This window comes from Salvelinus alpinus, chromosome 26 (genome assembly GCF_045679555.1).
Source record: "Salvelinus alpinus chromosome 26, SLU_Salpinus.1, whole genome shotgun sequence".
In the NCBI taxonomy this organism is placed as follows: Eukaryota; Metazoa; Chordata; class Actinopteri; order Salmoniformes; family Salmonidae; genus Salvelinus; species Salvelinus alpinus.
The window spans coordinates 31,678,954-31,700,017 of NC_092111.1; the positions used below are offsets into that span (position 1 = coordinate 31,678,954).

General features: G+C 43.9%; 2 protein-coding genes across 10 annotated transcripts in view; one reads left to right on the forward strand and one right to left on the reverse strand.

Moving 5' to 3' along the window:
- ppp1r9a (protein phosphatase 1, regulatory subunit 9A) overlaps nt 1–13,846 on the reverse strand; it is a 108,250-nt gene extending 94,404 nt beyond the window's left edge. For all 4 annotated transcript variants that reach the window (XM_071368773.1, XM_071368771.1, XM_071368772.1 and 1 more), the window contains exons 1-2: nt 13,650–13,846; nt 6,719–8,298 (exon numbers count right to left, since the gene is read on the reverse strand). In XM_071368773.1, coding sequence (XP_071224874.1) covers nt 6,719–8,149 — 1,431 coding nt within the window. In that variant the 5' untranslated portion in view covers nt 8,150–8,298; nt 13,650–13,846. The remainder of the gene's footprint in view (nt 1–6,718; nt 8,299–13,649) is intronic.
- Nucleotides 13,847–15,658: 1,812 nt separating this feature from the next.
- Nucleotides 15,659–21,064, forward strand: part of sgce (sarcoglycan, epsilon) — a 26,479-nt gene continuing 21,073 nt past the window's right edge. The window contains exons 1-2 of one of the 6 annotated variants that reach the window (XM_071368785.1): nt 15,659–15,973; nt 16,700–16,804. In XM_071368785.1, coding sequence (XP_071224886.1) covers nt 15,937–15,973; nt 16,700–16,804 — 142 coding nt within the window. In that variant the 5' untranslated portion in view covers nt 15,659–15,936. The remainder of the gene's footprint in view (nt 15,974–16,699; nt 16,805–21,064) is intronic. The other 5 variants (XM_071368783.1, XM_071368784.1, XM_071368786.1 and 2 more) reach the window with 5 other exon arrangements.

The window sequence follows — 21,064 nt, forward strand, 5'->3', positions numbered from 1 at the left end:
TCGACACTGTACTGTAGACACTGTATATACTGTAGATACTGTACTGTAGACACTGTAGATACTGTAGATACTGTACTGTAGACACTGTAGACACTGTAGATACTGTAGATACTGTAGACACTGTAGACACTGTACTGTAGACACTGTAGACACTGTAGATACTGTAGATATTGTACTGTAGACACTATAGATACAGTAGACACTGTACTGTAGATACTGTACTGTAGATACTTTAGATACTGTACTGTAGATACGGTAGATACTGTACTTTAGATACTGTAGATATGGTAGATACTGTACTGTAGATACTGTACTGTAGATACGGTAGATACTGTACTTTAGATACTGTAGATATGGTAGATACTGTACTGTAGATACTGTAGATACGGTAGATACTGTACTGTAGATACTGTAGATACGGTAGATACTGTACTGTAGATACTGTAGATACGGTAGATACTGTACTGTAGATACGGTAGCTACTGTACTGTAGACACTGTACTGTAGACACTGTAGATACAGCAGATACTGTAGATACTGAAAATACTGTAGATACTGTAGACACTGTACTGTAGATACTGTACTGTAGATACTGTAGATAAAGTAGATACTGTAGATACGGTAGATACTGTACTGTAGACACTGTACTGTAGATACTGTAGACACTGTACTGTAGATACTGTAGATACAGCAGATACTGTAGATACTATAGACACTGTAGATACTGTACTGTAGATACTGTACTGTAGATACTGTAGATACAGTAGATACGGTAGACCCTGTACTGTAGACACTGTACTGTAGACACTGTAGACACAGTACTGTAGATACTGTACTGTAGATACTGTAGATAAAGTAGATACTGTAGATACTGTACTGTAGATCTCTGTGTATGTTTTCTGCTATTCCCCAAAAAGATTAACAGTGAGCTACACATATCAAAGTATCCTAAAGCATCCCATTTATTATGTTCTGGAGTCACTATTCCTATATGATATGATCTGTGACTTCAGAACATGATAGCTACTGTAGAGAGCAGTCAGTGTACAGCAGCAAGCAGCATGTACCTGTAGCCAACCAGCATGGATGTGGGTGTGGCCATACATATGTCGGATCTTAATTTGAGCCAGTTTGCAACAGGATATGTAAATTATTATTTGGATTATAATGAATTGACTTTTTTTAATCCATTCTTCATAAAGGAAAATCAGGTCTGAAATATCAAAGTGGAAATTACAAACTTCAGAAGCCTTTTTAAACCTCAAATACACTACAAGTTTAAAATGTCCTGCATTGCAGGAAAGTTCTCCTGTAACAGGGTGACTAAATGAAGATCCTACATCGGTATGTGTCAGACCCAGACCCTCCAGGAAAAGCGGCTGCCTCTGCCTCAGAACAGCCCAGTAGAGTCCCTCCACACTGGGACACTCTCTTACAGATGAGTGGGTGTATGGAGATCATACTGTACGTAGTGAGAGGAAAACATCTCATTTGGTGCCTAACTATATACAATAAAAATCTAGTTAATCAAACATTCTGTTTGTATAGAGCAGTATACCGGCATAAACTGATCTAACAGGCATCTATCTGTGTGCATCAATGCAGAAACTAATAAACAAAGTGTGTTTATATCGCCAGTTGCCACAAGCTTATGTACCCGCTTTCCCCATGCAGGCTGCAGCATCCAATAAGATTTCTAGATTCAGAAGCCGTCAAAATAGATTTATCCGCTTTGAGAGGCACTAAGACATATTACAAAAAAACGTTAAGCAAGACTAACTGACTGCATGTTTTCTTTTCAATGTTGTTCAAGGGTCAAGACGGTCTCGTGCGGGGTCAGCCCCAGTGAAGGCCCAAGCTCAGGGACAAATATCTCCGTCTCTTTCACAAGTTGGAACAAAAGACAGAAAGCTGTTTGTTCGCAATGTGCCCAGAGGAGCGAGAGAAGGGGAAAAAAACACTGCAAACAGCCAAGACCTTCTGTGGGAAAACAGCTGCCTGGAGCTGCTAAGCATTTCAACTGTACGTGCGCACACACCTACAGATAACCCAACCTAAAAAGGGACTGGAGAGCATTCTGAGTTCATAAAATCTGTCTTGGGACAATAACCTCTTAATTCTTAGGAAGCGGCCCTGCTATTCTATAGACTATATTAATAGGAGAAGTGGGACCAAACATTTGGACTTTTAACACAATATTCAGTAAATGTTTTATATTGTGATGGCTGGTTATGGTTCGTTTTCATTATTATACAGTTTTTTACAATCACTTTGGCACTAATTTCAGAACCTCGTGGTCATTTTTCAAAACTCTAGACACAAAACTCAAAACGGTCATCACTTGTAACACAGGCTGTCCAATGTTCAAAACATTGCATTGTGCATTCATATCTTTAAAGAAACCTTGCACTTGCTGAATCATTGGTTCAAATAACTAATTTATCATGGAATACCAATAGGACCATTCATTTAGATCACCCACACACAAGATACCGATAGTTTCACTGTGTAGTTGTTCGTACAATCATTAAATATTGTAGTACAAAATATGTGATACATGTTTCATTATGGTACTACACGTAAATACATCACTGTAAAAGGACTAGTAGACCAAAGACTACAGACACAGTGGAATCACTGAACAAAATATGAAATTTATTGATGAAATACAATAAAATCACAACATAGGTTCTTTGAATCAAAGCAAAAATAATTAGCTACAAAAAAATAAACAACAGTTAAAGGTCAACTGCAGTGTTCCTCACCTGGCTTACTGTAAAAAGCTAAACAAAAGATTGATTACTGTACTTCTATATTTCCATCAACCCTGTCTTGTGGATTTGGCCACAGGTTCTCATCCAATGGATGTTTTCATTAGCCAAACATTTTTGGAAGAATCTTCGGGCATGGCGAATCCAGGCCTGACACTGGTCTGCCGTGATGTCATTGCATGCGTCATCCATGGCCTGGAGAAGGGTGGCTTGTTCGTGAGGGCGCCTATCATATACCTTCCACCTCCATGTGGAGAAAAAATCCTCAATCGGGTTAAGGAAAGGAGAGTATGGGGGTAAGTACAGGGTGGTAAATTGTGGATGGGCCTGAAACCATGCTTGCACCATTTGAGCATGGTGGAACCTGACATTATCCCACCCAATAACATAGGTCATGCCATCAGCTCTACAGACCTGATTTAGCTCATCAAGGAAGGTTACATTCAAACAGAGAATCATGTGGCTGCCTGCAACTCAATATATAGAGTATATAGAGTAGAGAGCTTTAGATGTTGTTCGACCAAACATTAAAACGGGCAAGATGCGTAATCTAAGCAACTTTGACCGTGGTATGATTGTTGATGCCACACATGGTGATTCCAGCATCTCAGAAACAGCTGCCTTCCTGGGATTTTTACACACTACAGTCTCTAGAGTTTACAGAGAATGGTGCGATAATCAAAACACATTCAGTGAGCGTGGGAAAAAGTTCTGTGGGAAAAAACACCTTGTTAATGAGAGAGGTCAGAGGAGAATGTCCAGACTCATTCAAGCTAACAGAAAGGCCACAAATGCTCAAATAACAGCTGTTTAAAACAGTGGTGTGCAGAAGGGCATCTCTTAACGTTCAACACCGTGAATAATTCAGGCTGTTGTGGAGGCAAAAGGGGGTCCTACCCAGTACTAGATAGGTGTACCTATTAAAGTGGCTAATAAAATCTGAAAACATGGTCTGGAAAAGTGGTACATGGGACCATAGAAACAGTGTCTGATAAAGAATGATGATGAAATATTACATCCATAGATAATGTAGTCCAATTGGTTCATGTTCCACGGTAATTGGTGTCAATGGATCTCATTATCCTGAAACTTTCATGATCTAAACATGAAATATTGTTTGTCAGTTTCCATAAAACTATGCATTAAGAGTAATGCAACAGTTACTTATCATTTTGAGCAGTTGTATCAATTGATAGTTAGATCATTGTAATGAAATGAATAGACAGTCATTTCAGATGTAATGTGTGAATTGCATTTTGAAATGGTAATACTTTGATGTTAAGTTGTGTCATTTTGAACAGGTGATTTTAGTTCAATGAACAAATGATCTTAGCTTTATGTGTATTGTATCCAAGCAATTGGAAAAAGTGTTGTGGTTTTGAAACATTTGCATTTTGATCATTGGTTGTGAATTTTGTGTCTAGAGTTTTGAAAAATGACATCAAGGTTCTGAAATTAGTGCCAAGTGATTGTAAAAAACTGTAATACATTGCAAAATGGCATTGGGTAGCACGGCTGGCAGACCTATATATCATGCTTATAATTAGCTGGCTTATCTGAGAATTAAAATTGAGCGTAGCATGGGGATCTGATCTGATTCTGGAATTCTAAGAATATGATATACTTCACATGGAAAAGTTAACCTTACTGACCCTATCCTGTTCTATAACGGAAAAGCCACAGCACGTGTGTGTATGTGTATATGTGTGTGTGTGTGCATTAGTGTGTGTTTTCAGCATATATGTATGTGTACGTGCGTGCGTGTGTGCGTGCGTGCGTGCGTGCGTGTGTGTGTGTGTTGGCTGCTCTAGCAATCCAACATGTCCTGTGTAAGAACTGGGGTAATTGTTCTGCTCTGTTACAGCATGTTAATAGGATCGAACCCAACCTGTGGAATGTTTGTGTTAGCTCTAATTCCAAACACACTCCCTTCAAACGACACATAGACACGCATGCACACACGCCCTAGCACAAGCTATTGATCATTGTTTATGTTCATATCAGTTGCAATAACACAAGCAAGGAAGTCATTGTTTGCCGCAGAGTCAGCAGATCTCCAAGAGCAAGCAAATAAAGTAACTGTAGCGATTTGATTCGAGACGCACCAATTATAAACAGGATGTAATCCTTTGAAAACAGAACTGTAATAACATAAAGCGTTTTAGATATTATGAATAATCGGCTGAATTCATCTCACCTGCTATGGATAAATGTAACCCAAACATTCTAAAAACATACATATATGCTTTATTCCTTAATATAATATCTGCTCAGGAATTGTACTGTTTGATATTCTCAGAAATGTACTTATTGTAATATTTTAAGATAGATGCCCGTGTGGGCAGATTATTATGGTCACCAGGAAAAATGGAGCGCTGTATATTCAACCCCACACTAACTACCGTAGTAATACTAATGCTAGCCTATATCTCCACCTCTTAATTACACTCTTATCCAGAGCTACATACAGGAGGGTTAAGTGCCTTGCTCAAGGGCGCATCAACTGATTTTTTCACCTAGTTGGCTCTGGGATTCGAACCCACAACATTTCAGTAACTGGCCGAACGTTCTTAACCGCTAGGCTACCTGCCACCCCTCATCTCTCACTGAAGGTGACTCAGTAGGATGAGCACCTCACAATGTTACCCAATCCACACCATCTCACACCTGGAGACTAGGAACGCATTCATCAGGGTACATCTTAGCAAATGTTTTTCAACGTAAAACCATAACAAGCGTTTCTTATTGGTCAAGTTCAGTTAGCCCCTGCCCGCTTCAGCCACTTTGCTTCTGTTTTGTGGTTAGTGAACAAAACCCGGAACATTCATGAACTGACTGACTGACTCAGGTTAAAACACATCCAGGTCTCTACCGGTGTGAAGACCAACTGGTCGCTGAGCCAGAATGATGCCAAACATACGGACCTCTGTTCATGCGCACATTACCCAGAAGGCAGCATTGTGACCCCGAACACCACGTCGCTACCAGACCCCTAGGTTTAATCTAGATAGTTATATAAATCTATGGCTGCTACATTCTGCTAATCATTATCATCATCTTCATCTAGATAGTTATATAAGTCTATGGCTGCTACATTCTGCTAATCATTATCATCTTCATCAGATAGTTATATAAGTCTATGGCTGCTACATTCTGCTAATCATTATCATCTTCATCAGATAGTTATATAAGTCTATGGCTGCTACATTCTGCTAATCATTATCATCTTCATCAGATAGTTATATAAGTCTATGGCTGCTACATTCTGCTAATCATTATCATCTTCATCAGATAGTTATATAAGTCTATGGCTGCTACATTCTGCTAATCATTATCATCTTCATCAGATAGTTATATAAGTCTATGGCTGCTACATTCTGCTAATCATTATCATCTTCATCTAGATAGTTATATAAGTCTATGGCTGCTACATTCTGCTAATCAGTATCATCATCATCATCTTCATCAGATAGTTATATAAGTCTATGGCTGCTACTTTCTGCTAATCATTATCATCTTCATCAGATAGTTATATAAGTCTATGGCTGCTACATTCTGCTAATCATTATCATTTTCATCTGTATAAATGTTGAAGGTACCTGACTAATGGTATTACTGTATAAATGTTGAAGGTACCTGACTAATGGTATTACTGTATAAATGTTGAAGGTACCTGACTAATGGTATTACTGTATAAATGGTATGTTAAGACATGAAGAGAGTCGGGTAAACTCAAGATTTTCTCATCATAATTATACAGTATGACCCGAAAAACATAAAATGTTAACAGATCAAAGATCATCTTCCCCTCCCCCAATCCTAACTTTAACCATTAGTGGGGGAAATACAAGATCACCATACATGGGCAACTCCCCCTAAACCTGGAAATATTACCCAACACTGATGAGGTCAAGGACCACAACATCAAAAAATGACAAGGGACTTACCATCATGGGTTTGGTGCTGAAGCGTAGTTTCCTCTTCTGAGGGATATCCTCCTTCTCTTCTTCTGGTAGACCGGGGATCTCAGTAAGATCATTTCCAGGGTCATAGATGACATCATCGTCACCATAAAGGTCATCGTCAGGGTCAGTACAGCTCTCCCCCCAGCCCTGGTAGCACGCGTCCCCGTCCGCGTTAAAAATCACCCTTTCGTTCCCACTGTATTCCTCATTGGGCTCTTCTGCCTGGTCCTCTGGAGAAACCCTGGAGGAAGCCTTCTCCATCTCCACCTCCCCCCCAAGGGCCTCTGCCTCCTCTTGGGCTTCATCCTTGGCTGGGGTGGCTGGAGTAGCTGGGGTATCAGGGGTGTCCTCAGAAGTCTTGTCCCCGACAATGGTGTCAGTCGTGGGCCTTGAGACCATGCAGACTCCTTCTGTCTCTCTGAAGGTTTCGGTTTCCTCCGCCTGTTTCTCATCACACGATCCGTTCACCTCGCCTACGTTGGTGGTGGCCCTTACGGGATGTCTCTCTCTGTCCCTCTGTCCTAACTCCCCTGCTGTCTCCTCTCTCTCCTGGGGCTCCTCCTGCTGCGGGACGGGTTTTAGCTCCACTGCCTCTGACAGCGGGCTGGGGCTGAGGAGGTCCTCTGAGGACGAGGATATGGGAAATTTTCCCCCCACGCGGATCCTGCACCCTCCGCCAGGCACCGGGGACTGGCGCGAGTCGTCTTCGCTGACGTCGCTGTGCCGGTGGGAATTGTCAGGGGAGTATAGTGCCCGGCCTCGGTAGCCTCGCCGGAATGGACCCTCGCCCCCTCCTCCCCCTCCCTGTTGGTCGACGTTCTCAAACACAGCGCTCAGCTGGCTCACTGTGGGTGACTGGGCTTCCGTTCTGGAACACAGCGAGTCCAGGGAGTCTGTGCTGCCCCTGTTGGAGCGCGCCCCTCGCCATTCGTCCAGGTGCTCATAAGAACCCCTTTTCTCCCGACCGTAGGAGTAGACGGGTGACTGGGAGGCGTCGCGCGACTGCTGCTCAAACAGCCTCCTGGTCTCTATGACCTTTGACCCTGCACTGGTTCGGTCTGCTGTAGGGTGCTGAGTCAGCTTGATGACCGAGCCGTCCGCCTTGTTGATGAAGTTGGTGGGCTTGGTCATCTTCTGAGGCGATGGGTCTTCCCGCCTGGTGGCGGCGACGGTGCTCTCTGTGCCCTGCATCTGCATGAACATGTCCTTGATGCGGCTGACGTGTGCGCCATACTGTCGTCCTCGGCGCTGGGTGACACGCTCAGGGTCCTTGAGCTCGGGCTCCTTGCCGTCCTGCCGGGGCGGCTGGTCGAAGGCCTTCTTCAGGGCCTGGAACTCTGTCCTGTAGGCGTTGCGGTGGGGGGAGGCGCTCCGGAGAGTGGTCCTCTCCCCCGAGGCCTCCGTCTTCAGCATGATGGCGTCAGAGGCGAGGAGGCGGAGGGGATCTCAGCAGCATCGCTGGGCCTTCATCTCACATATATTACTGTAGCATCCAGCGAGTGACCTGCCTGTGTGATTATCACTGTGATTTGATTTCACACTTCATTTAGGGCAATGGACACCTGGGAGAGATAAGGAGATACCTGTTAGATACAAGAGATACCAAGCAACCTGTCATTGTCAAGAGGTCGCTCCTCTTTTCAGTTCGCAGCAGCTAGCGACTGGAACGTGCTGAAAAAAACAGTCAAACTGGACAGTTTTATCTCCATCTCTTCATTCAAAGACTCAATCATGGACACTCTTACTGACAGTTGTATTGTTGTCTCTACCTTCTTGCCCTTTGTGCTGTTGTCTGTGCCCAATAATGTTTGTACCATGGTTTGTACTTTTTGCCTATTGGTAGGTCGTCATTGTAAATAAGAATTTGACTTGCCTAGTTAAATAAACATTAATTTAAAAAAATAGTGAGGTTTTACACTACAGCATGATGGGGAGATCCATTGCAATTCAACTTTCGAAAATGTCACAAACAACACCATTTCTATGAATCTGAAGTGAAAGTGCAAGGTAATCATAGACAACACTTAGCACAAGACGTGCACTGAATGTAAAAAGGTATTTGCCCTCTAAAAGGATCTATTTAGAAAGTAGTGTGTTTACCCATTTATCTAATCAATACACACTTCCTCACGTGGAAGATAAAACATGCACTGATCAATATGGGCGATGGAAATCATGTGTGGGCCACTTGCAGTTATAAACCGGGTGTTTCAAGTTTATAACAGCGATAAGGCACCTTGGGAGTTTGTGGTATATGGCCAATATACCAAGGCTAAGGCCTGTATCCAGGCACTCCGCGTTGCGTCATGCTTAAGAACACCCCTTAGCCATGGTATATTGGCCATATACCACACCCCTCGGGCCTTATTGCTTAATTAGAGACTAAACATTAAACATCTTGAACTCTGTTCAATACATTTACATGAATAGATGTGGCCTGGGAGAGCATAGACCACCCACTTGGGAGCCAGGCCCAGCCAATCAGAATTAGTTTTTTCCCACAAAGGGGCTTTATTACAGACAGAAATACTCCTCCGTTTCATCAGCTGTCTGGTAGGCTGGTCTCAGGCGATTCCGCAGGTGAAGAAGTCGGATTTGGAGTTCCTTGCCTGGCGTGGTTACACGTGGTCTGCGGTTGTAAGGCCGGTTGGACGTACTGCCAAATACTCTAAAATGACGTTGGAGGTGGCTTATGGTAGAGAAATTAACATTAAATTTTCTGGCAACTGATCTGGTGGACATTCCTGCAGTCAGCATGCCAATTGCACTCTCCCTCAAAACTTGAGACATCTGTGGCATTGTGTTGTGTGACAAAACTACACATTTTAGAGTGGCCTTTCATAGCCCCCAACACAAGGTGCACCTGTGTAATGATCATACTGTTTAATCAGCTTCTTGATATGCCACACCTGTCAGGTGGAGAGATTATCTTGGCAAAGGAGAAATGCTTACTAATAGGGATGTAAACAAATGTGTGGAAAAAAATGTGAGAGAAATAAGCTTTATGTGCGTATGTGTAACGGCTTTCTTCCATAGGTGAAGGAGAGGACCAAAGTGCAGCTTAGCCAGTGCTCAACATGTTTAATTAAAAGATCAAGTGAACACTACAAACAACTTACAAAATAACAAACGTGAAAACCGATACAGACCTATCTGGTGCAGAACACAAACACAGAGACAGGAAACAAACACCCACCAAATCCCAACACAAAACAAGCCTCCTATATATGATTCTCAATCAGGGACAACGATTACCATCTGCCTCTGATTGAGAACCATATTAGGCTGGACATAGAAACAGACAAACTAGACACACAACATAGAATTCCCACCCAGCTCACGTCCTGACCAACACTAAACAAGCAAAACACATAATAACTCTGGTCAGGACGTTACAGTACCCCCCTCCTGAGGTGCGGACTCCGAACGCACCCCTACAACTCAAGAGGAGGGTCTGGGTGGGCATCTGTCCGCGGTGGCGGCTCCGGCGGTGGACGAGGACACCACTCCACCACTGTCTTTGTCCCCCTCCTTAGCGTCCTTTGAGTGGCGACCCTCGCCCACGACCTTAGCCTAAGAATCCTCCCCAAGGCCCCCACATGATTTTGGAGGTAGCTCAGGACAGAGAGGTAGCTCAGGACAGAGAGGTAGCTCAGGACAGAGAGGTAGCCCAGGACAGAGAGGTAGCCCAGGACAGAGAGGTAGCCCAGGACAGAGAGGTAGCCCAGGACAGAGAGGTAGCTCAGGACAGAGAGGTAGCTCCGGACTAGTGGCAGCTCCGGACTGAGTGGCAGCTCCGGACTGAGTGGCAGCTCCGGACTGAGTGGCAGCTCCGGACTGAGTGGCAGCTCCGGACTGAGTGGCAGCTCCGGACTGAGGGGCAGCTCATGACTGTAGGGCAGCTCATGACTGTAGGGCAGCTCATGACCGTAGGGCAGCTCATGACCGTAGGGCAGCTCATGACCGTAGGGCAGCTCATGACCGTAGGGCAGCTCATGACCGTAGGGCAGCTCATGACCGTAGGGCAGCTCATGACCGTAGGGCAGCTCATGACTGTAGGGCAGCTCATGACTGTCTGACGGCTCCGGCAGATCCTGTCTGGTTGGCGGCTCTGGCAGATCCTGTCTGGTTGGCGGCTCTGGCAGATCCTGTCTGGTTGGCGGCTCTGGCAGATCCTGTCTGGTTGGCGGCTCTGGCAGATCCTGTCTGGTTGGCGGCCCTGGCAGATCCTGACTGACGAATGGCTCTAGCGGCTCCTGACTGACGAACGGCTCTGACGGCTCGGGACAGACGGGCGGCTCTAACGGCTCGGGACAGACGGATGGCTCGGACGGCGCTGGGGAGACGGATGGCTCAGATGGCGCTGGGGAGACGGATGGCTCAGATGGCGCTGGGGAGACGGATGGCTCAGATAATGCTGGGGAGACGGATGGCTCAGATGGCGCTGGGGAGACGGATGGCTCCGATGGCGCTTGGCAGACGGCCAGCACTGACTGCGTTGGGCAGACGGGCAGTTCAGACGGCGTTGGGCAGACGGGCAGTTCAGGCGCCGCTGGGCAGACGGGCAGTTCAGGCGCCGCTGGGCAGACGGGCAGTTCAGGCGCCGCTTGGCAGACGGCAGACTCTGGCCGGCTGAGACGCACTATAGGCCTGATGCGTGGTGCCGGAACTGGAGGTACCGGGCTGAGGGCACGCACCTCAGGGCGAGTGCGGGGAGGAGGAACAGGGCTCTGGAGATGCACTGGAAGCCTGGTGCGTGGTGTAGGCACTGGTGGTACTGGGCTGGGGCGGGAAGGTGGCGCCGGATATACCGGACCGTGAAGGAGGACACGCGCTCTTGAGCACCGAGCCTCCCCAACCTTACCAGGTTGAATGGTCCCCGTAGCCCTGCCAGTGCGGCGAGGTGGAATAGCCCGCACTGGGCTATGCAGGCGAACCGGGGACACCACCTGTAAGGCTGGTGCCATGTACGCCGGCCCGAGGAGACGTACTGGAGGCCAGATATGTTGGGCCGGCTTCATGGCACCCGGCTCGATGCCCAACCTAGCCCTCCCAGTGCGGCAAGGTGGAATAGCCCGCACTGGGCTAAGCACGCGTACTGGGGACACCGTGCGCTCCACCGCATAACACGGTGTCTGACCAGTACGACGCCCTCTCACTCCACGGTAAGCCCGGGGAGTTGGCTCGGGTATCCAACCCGGCTTCGCCACACTCCCCTTTAGCCCCCCCCCCAAGAAATTTTTGGGTGAGCCTCTCGGGCTTCCAGCCGCTCTGCCTTGCTTTCGCCTCATAAAACCTCCTCTCCGCTTTCGCTGCCTCCAGCTCCGCTTTGGGGCGGCGACACTCCACTGGCTCTGCCCAGGGTCCTTTACCGTCTAGGATTTCCTCCCAAGTCCATTCCTCTTTTCCCCATTGCTGTTGTTCTTGCCTTCCTTCTCCAATCCGCTTGGTCCTGTTATGGTGGGTGTTTCTGTAACGGCTTTCCTCCATCTCTTCATCCGAAGAGGAGTAGCAAGGATTGGACCAAAGTGCAGCGTAGCCAGTGCTCAACATGTTTAATTAAAAGATCAAGTGAACACTACAAACAACTTACAAAATAACAAACGTGAAAACCGATACAGACCTATCTGGTGCAGAACACAAACACAGAGACAGGAAACAAACACCCACCAAATCCCAACACAAAACAAGCCTCCTATATATGATTCTCAATCAGGGACAACGATTACCATCTGCCTCTGATTGAGAACCATATTAGGCTGGACGTAGAAACAGACAAACTAGACACACAACATAGAATTCCCACCCAGCTCACGTCCTGACCAACACTAAACAAGCAAAACACATAATAACTCTGGTCAGGACGTTACAGTATGGAACCTTTCTGGGATCTTTAATTTCAGTTCATGGGACCAACATGTTTGTTCAGTATAGTTTACTGCCACACCCACTGCCCCGGCCCATAGCATTCTGCATGGTCATCGCGATTAATACCAGGTCTGAAGGACAGTTCAGCTCATAAACACACAGGCAGGCCAGACGGTTTTAGGGAAAGGATGCAAGGAGGAGTTGTTTAAACATCACAAATAACTGTGATATAATCAATTGATAAAAAATAATATTGTGGATTCCATTTGTTTACAGTCATAAGTATGTATAGGCTACATAACATACTGTTTATGTAATTTGAAAATGTCATTTTAATTTCATTATCAAATGTCCTTATTTCAAATGTGTTTTCATGTGTTACTACTATTCTATTACTGTACTTTCATCATACCACTACCCTGTTTGTGAGATTCAAATAGCTTATTTGCTAATCCCACATAGGCTACAATTTAAGCTATAAATGGAGAACATTAAACCACGACACACAACAACAGAGTTACATGTTACAATGTTACAAAGTGAAAATATATCGGATGCCGCCAGCAGTGGTTTGTGTAACCCAGTCGATTTTCATGATCAGCAGGACCCCAGGCAACGAATGACAAATTGCAACATTCTGCGAACGCACCCCTTTGCTACTGTGATAAACACGATAAACGTACTATAGACATTTTCGTAAAGCAGCAGTAGACTATATAGTCTATCCGCCAAGCCATTTCATCAACGTCCCACATAAATGGTAAACTTCGAGATGCAGAAGATAAAACTGAAACGTGTAACATTGTATCAGCTCGAGCTCTATCCTACATCCAACGAACAGATAGACGCGCCTCACCCGCACAGGTCATGGTGGTTGACAGCTCCATATGAACTGTATATTCTGATAAATTATTTAATTTCACTAGCCCATGTACAATGAAAACGCTACTGCACAGTGTTGTTGATCATGTTTAGAAAAAGCAGAAGTTAACTGTTTACCACACATAGGCTACCCTTTCAACAATGCACAACAAGAGTGACTTACGTTAATTGCTTCGTGTGATGAATGACCACAACTTAAATAGTCCCGTAAAAATTCACATAACATACTCTGCTTTCGTTATAAATCCCATCGAATACGACATTTCCATTCAAGCCCGTCGATAGTCCAGTATTGTGTCGCCCTATTGAGACACTTCAAGCCGTGATCTACACCTCGCTAGACAACGCCATTGCAGGCAATGGGTGATGCTGACATGCACATTGGGGGAGTCGACGCTATTAAATATTCCATCTCAATGAGAGGTGCGCAACTGCGTGTTTTCTAAGGTGAACACATCTTATAAATCTTAATCAACGATTAACGAAAACATACTTTACATTTAGGAAATATGATGTTTTGCTAATGGCATACACATGTGACAGGTGTTTAACCTTATCGCAGTAATGGTTTGGTCCAATAATATGCATGGAGGGGGTTCCACTAAACTGCAGTCTGGCAGAAATACCACCACAAATAACTTTACTGGCATTATTACTGTATCGAGCTCCAGCACAACACAGACCACGCGGGAAAAATATCAATTTGTAAATGTTTTCATCAGTTGTTATGTTGGTGTTGGATATTCACACAGATTATGTCGTCAATGGCTTCCATCTGTAACATTAAAAGTCAAAGTCAAAATGTTTAATATAAATGGTAGTTTAAATGGCTAGTTGCGAGACAAAGCTAGCATATCACATACAGTAGATATAAAAGATAATGCAGATGTATGTGTTAAACTGAGAAATACATTTAAAGTTATTTTGATATATTATATTCATTAATCTAAGGGTCATTATGCCTATAGCCTACTTAGCCTACTATCTACCTAAGGGGTCAAATGTAACAATACACACAATATTAATCTAAGAAAACAATGCTGCGTTTGAATAAAAGTCTCGGGTCAAGAAAGCCAGCCTACAGCATGTGGCTGACTGGGCCATGTGATTAAGAATGGAAAGCTTTGTCTGAAAGGTTCTCATTATTCCTTTTCAAATGTGGGGATGCCATTTTAATAATAACAACATCATGCACTTCACTCTCACAAAAATACACACTAGTGGTATTACTAGTATATGCTGTACTGCTCATAATGGGGATGCAAGGAAGAAAGGGGAGAGGATCAGGTTTAATGCAGTTCATTGTGGAATAAATAGATTTCACATTGGCATGATGATCAGCTGGATCAAATGCTTGTCTGTTTAGAAAATGAGAATCCAGGACAGAGAGTGAAGGCATGTGCTCATTAAGCAAAATTCTTGACCAACATTGTTTCCCCCACTGAATACAGTGTTTAGTCCTCGACTGGCCAATGAATGGGAATCCTCATATACAGTAGACTATGGTATATTATGAGATACTGTACATGACACTCACCATATCTACCCACAAGCACTAGCACCTCAAATCTGTACATGTTGCTAAGCAACCTAAATATAAACTTGGAAATTGAGAGAGAAAAACAACCTGGCACTGCAGAGAAGAGGAGATGCCATGCTGTTCTTCACTATGCATTGAACGCACCAAATCAAAATCCTAATAAAACAATCCCCATACACACAGTATACGATACTAATGCATCATTCATAACACACACACCATCATTGATCACACCCAAATATAAGTATGCCAGTTATAAAGACCATTAAAAGTGTGTCCTATCTGTACCCTGCATAATACACTCCAAGGGAGTAAGATGGAGACTTAAGAGTCAGATGGACCCTTCTTTCCTTTACCAGGACCCTTAGCTGAGCTGAATAGGCCAAATAGCAAAGGGGGCTGAGAGGCTGAGCATGACCATCTGTCTGCTGGCTCTCCACAGGGGGAGAACAGATTTTAATATACTTCTCAGTCATCTCACTGCCCTCTTTACAGCTGGGTTTACACAGTGGAAGGAGGGGTGGTGGGGATGGAGGGGTTATGTTGGTCACGCAAGGTCAATAGAACATGCGCTTATTTTTGGAAGAAAGGCACAGAGCTAGAGGGAGAGAGAAAGAGAGATAGAGTTTGTTAATTTATTAGATTATCTAAATTAAAATAGTAATGATGTTTACAATTGGTGAAATTGCATCACACCCGTTTTTATGATAGGCGTTATGATACCCATTTGATAGAGTGCGGGAATGATATTTTCCAGCTTCTGCGCCAGATGTACCGACCAATGAAAGCGCGAGCGTTCGAATGAGGAGGCGGAGGCTGGAATTTCATGGATGCTTGTTATGTCTGTCAAACCACTAGCGATTAGAAAAATATAGATTTTCATATAAAAATAACCATTCGCAAATGCAATATGGATACTGTGGTTGTTGTCGTTTGGCTTTCTATGGGTACGTATCAATTTCGAATGGAAACATTGAGAGATAGGCATGCCTTTTCGTATTAGCAATATTAGCTAGTCGCAAGCTAGCTTGCTACTACAGCTAACACGTTATGTGGTTGGTGGGTTGGTCATTTTTTCCCACTGCCATGGAAAGAATTGCTAAGGTTTAGCTTTCTATCCCGTTATTCGGAGATAATAGTGGCCTTGCCGTTTAAATCTACACTATTTAGCTATTTAGGATATGAGATTATTAGCTATTGGTAGAATTAACAGGCTACATATATATAACGGTATTTTACCATTTAAAGTTATTATAACGTACTGTTGCAATAATGTTGCTATTCCTCCAAGGATGTGTTGGTGATTCCTCCAACATTTCTCTTTCGCGGAAACATTGTATCACCTTATTCAAACCAGTTGTCCTACATGTATTATAACATACCAATATCACATAGCTACAGTAAATCAAAGTATGTCATGAAATTGATGGGCAAAAGTTATCGTAATCTTTTAATTCTTATACTGTCGTCATATCATTATGAATTGAATACATTTGCATGACATTATGTAGAAGCCAAAAATAAATAATGCATAAGTACATTTTGCCATGTGCCTAGATGTGCTATAAATTACGAGTGAAGCATTCAGCATTTTTTTTGTTGCAAACATGCCTCTGTTTGAGAAAATGTTCAAAATAAGTATTGCTTTTGTTTGTGTTTGTTGGTCTATTAAGTTTTCATTGTGCATGTATCTGGTTTCACACACAATGATGTGATTGGGAGAAACATCCATGTACAGCCTAATCTGGGTTTGAAGCAGAGAACTGCCATACAAGACGGTGAGTTGGCGTGTGCAGTGGTGAACATCTTGTGTGACTCCTCCCTGACCCCCTTCCCCTCTATTCTCATAACATGGTGGTGACACACTCAAGTAGTTCCCTATTAATGGACACATTTGTGTTGATTGTAACAGACTGTGGTGTAACCTCTTCTGCTTTGTTTGTAATCTTTGCTCTTTGGTTTGTTTGAGTCACAGTCTAATTCTGACTAGCCCTAATTGTATTATTTTGAGATGCTGTAAGTGAGAGTTTCCTTGGTTACTGTAACTTTTTAAAGAGACTTTCCAGTGGATAGTAAAAATGTTGATGCCCGCCTATCCTAGACAATAGCCTACTACTTGTTTACAGCCCTCTCCAAAAGACCCCATGACCTGGAGCGAGAAAATATATTCCTTGTTAGTTACCTCAGTCCAGAATGGTTGTGCATCAAGTTCAGTCTAGGTACAGTAGGGACGTCTGAGTTGGCTGTGGTCCTCCCCTGCTAGCAACCGCTGCCTATAGAACCAGTAACCGAGCACAGCTTCACTCCAGTCTAGAGAGACAGACCACAGGCTAGATCAAGTCTAATAGTGCTCCCATAAGTCTGTGTAGTTCTAATGCAAACTAAAAGCACATGCATTCCCCCTGACCGGAAAGGACAGATAGATCCACCTCCACCACCGTACATTCAACTGAACAACAGGACAGAGGACATCCTTTTGCTGCCTAAGCCAGCCTTTCAACAGACAAGCTCTTTTTTACTGTGTGGCCAATGACATTAATAAAGACTATTTCTGGGCTGAGACTGCTGTGTGCCCAAGGTCGGGTTGGTCCATAAAGGCATAAAAGCGGGTTATCCATTCTGTTAGTGATCTGCAGCAAGGGAACATGGCAAGGTGTGTGTTTTGTGTGTGTAACATAGCTAATGTGAATGCGTGTGTGTGTGTGTGTGTGTGTGTGTGTGTGTGTGTGTGTGTGTGTGTGTGTGTGTGTGTGTGTGTGTGTGTGTGTGTGTGTGTGTGTGTGTGTGTGTGTGTGTGTGATGGGTCCTGCCATGGTTAGGGAGTTGAGCATTAACCATGAATGGTTGATGTATTAGAGGGGGCTGTTGGTTCATCGTCTCCAGAAGGCCTTGCTGTGCCCAGAGAGACAGGTGTAAGCAGATCTGATGCTATTAGCACACCCTGTCGCTAGCTTAGCCAATGATCTCTGCTTTCTTTGTTTGGAGTCGATGGACTGCATTCCAAATGGCACCCTATTCCCTATATAGGCTAGTGCACTACTTTTGACCAGGGTCAATATGGCACTGGTCAAAAGTAGTGCACTATGTAGGGAATAGGGTGCCAGTTGGGATTCAGTCCTGTTGGAGTCTCTAAGGTTTCGTCTGGCAGTGACCTGGGGAAGGCCATCTGGGCTGAGACATAGAAATAGAATTAGGAATGTTGACCTGAATGTGGATATCCATTCTAGTAAGTCTCCCTCTATGAACGGACACATCTGTGGACAACATGTGTTAATTAAACCACATCAAGAGTCTCTGAAAAGAAGGGTCAATGTTTGACCTTGGCTGTGGCTGTAACCGTCATGTGGTTTTTGAAAATAAGCTTGACCATGTGTTGTGAGAGGGCAGCGTCTTAAGTGCCATCCTATTCCCGAAACCAGTGGTTCCCAACCTTTTCAGTTACTGTACCACCAACTGAACTTTGCTCTACCCAGAGTACCACTGAAGTTTCCCTCATGTGCATTTTACCAGTAGGCCTATGGTCTCATGAGTCTTCTCAAGTACCCCCTGTGGATAGGCCAAGTACCCCCAGGGAACCACTGCCCTATGTACAGTTGAAGTCGGACGTTTACATACACCTTAGCCAAATACATTTAAACTCAGTTTTTCATAATTCCTGACATTTAATCCTAGTAAAAATTCCCTGTCTTGGGTCAGTTAGGATCACCACTTTATTTTAAGAATGTGAAATGTCAGAATAATAGTAGAGAGAATGATTTATTTCAGATTTTATTTCTTTCATCACATTCTCAGTGGGTCAGAAGTTTACATACACTCAATTTATATTTGGTAGCATTGCCTTTAAATTGTTTAACTTGAGTCAAACGTTTCGGGTAGCCTTCCACAAGCTTCCCACAATAAGTTAGGTGAATTTTGACCCATTCCTCCTGACAGAGCTGGTGTAACTGAGTCAGGTTTGTAGGCCTCCTTGCTCGCACATGCTTTTTCAGTTCTGCCCACAAATTTTCTATAGGAAATTAGGTCAGGGCTTTGTGATGGCCACTCCAATACCTTGACTTTGTTGTTCTTAAGCTATTTTGCCACAACTTTGGAAGTATGCTTGGGGTCATTGTCCATTTGGAAGACCCATTTGCGACCAAGCTTTAACTTCCTGACTGATGTCTTGAGATGTTGCTTCAATATATCCACATAATTTTCCATCCTCATGATGCCATCTATTTTGTGAAGTATAACAATCCCTCCTGCAGCAAAGCAGCCCCACAACATGATGCTGCCACCCCCGTGCTTCACGGTTGGGATGGTGTTCTTTGGCTTGCAAGCCTCCCCCTTTTTCCTCCAAACATAACGATGGTTATTATGGCCAAACAGTTCTATTTTTGTTTCATTAGTCCTGAGGACATTTCTCCAAAGAGTATGATCTTTGTCCCCATGTGCAGTTGCAAACTGTAGTCTGGCTTTTTTATGGCGGTTTTTCGGGTAATGTTGATATAGGACTCGTTTTACTGTGGAGATAGATACTTTTGTACTTGTTTCCTCCAGCATCTTCACAAGGTCCTTTGCTGTTGTTCTGGGATTGATTCGCACTTTTCGCACCAAGGTACGTTCATCTCTAGGAGACAGAACGCGTCTCCTTCCTGAGTGGTATGACGGCTGCGTGGTCCCATGGTGTTTATACTTGCGTACTATTGTTTGTACAGATGAACGTGGTACCTTCAGGCGTTTGGAAATTGCTCCCAAGGATGAACCAGACTTGTGGAGGGCCACAATTTTTTTCTGAGGTCTTGGCTGATTTCTTTTGATTTTCCCATGATGTCAAGCAAAGAGGCACTGAGTTTGAAGGTAGGCCTTAAAATACATCCACAGGTACACCTCCAATTGACTCAAATTATGTCAATTAGCCTATCAGAAGCTTCTAAAGCCATGACATAATTTTCTGGAATTTTCTAAGCTGTTTAAAGGCACAGTCAACTTAGTGTATGTAAACTTCTGACCCACTGGAATTGTGATACATTGAATTATAAGTGAAATAATCTGTCTGTAAACAATTGTTGGAAAAATTACTTGTGTCATGCACAAAGTAGATGTCCTAACCGACTTGCCAAAACTATAGTTTGTTAACAAGACATTTGTGGAGTGGTTGAAAAACAAGTTTTAATGACTCCAACCTAAGTGTATGTAAAATTCCGACTTCAACTGTACATTAGTGCACTACTTTTGACCAGGGCTCCTAGTGCTCTGGTCAAAGTAGTGCACTATGCAGCAATCTTTTTTTTTTTTTTTACCTTTATTTAACTAGGCAAGTCAGTTAAGAACAAATTCTTACTTACAATGACGGCCTACTGGGCAACAGTTAACTGCCTTGTTCAAGGGCAGAACGACAGATTTTTACCTCGTCAGCTCAGGGATTCGATCGAGCAACTTTTTGGTTACTGGCCCAACGCTCTAACCACTAGGCTACCTGCCGCCCCACATTTAGCTTTATCAGTGTGGTGATATTGAAACAACATTCAGCTATAGGCTAGTAATATCCCTACACCATAGCTCAATGATCATAGCAGTTGCCAGGCAGGTACTATGGCTGATCCCAACCCTTTGCTTATTTCACATCTATAGAACCGTTTAGATCATTGACCACCTTTTCCTGTGACCAGGTCCCCGGGGACAAAAGACATCTGAGACACTTTAAGGTTTAGTGTTTTGCTTCAGATGGGTTTCACAGATCTATTTGGGCATTTTACATAGTCTATTGAGACATTTATTCACAGTCTGATTTTGATTGTGCTTCAAACAACTGTGTGTACTGGATAGGACATAGCCTAGTGTCTGTGTGTACTGGATAGGACATAGCCTAGTGTCTGTGTGTACTGGATAGGACATAGGCTAGTGTCTGTGTGTACTGGATAGGACATAGCCTAGTGTCTGTGTGTACTGGATAGGACATAGCCTAGTGTCTGTGTGTACTGGATAGGACATAGCCTAGTGTCTGTGTGTACTGGATAGGACATAGCCTAGTGTCTGTGTGTACTGGATAGGACATA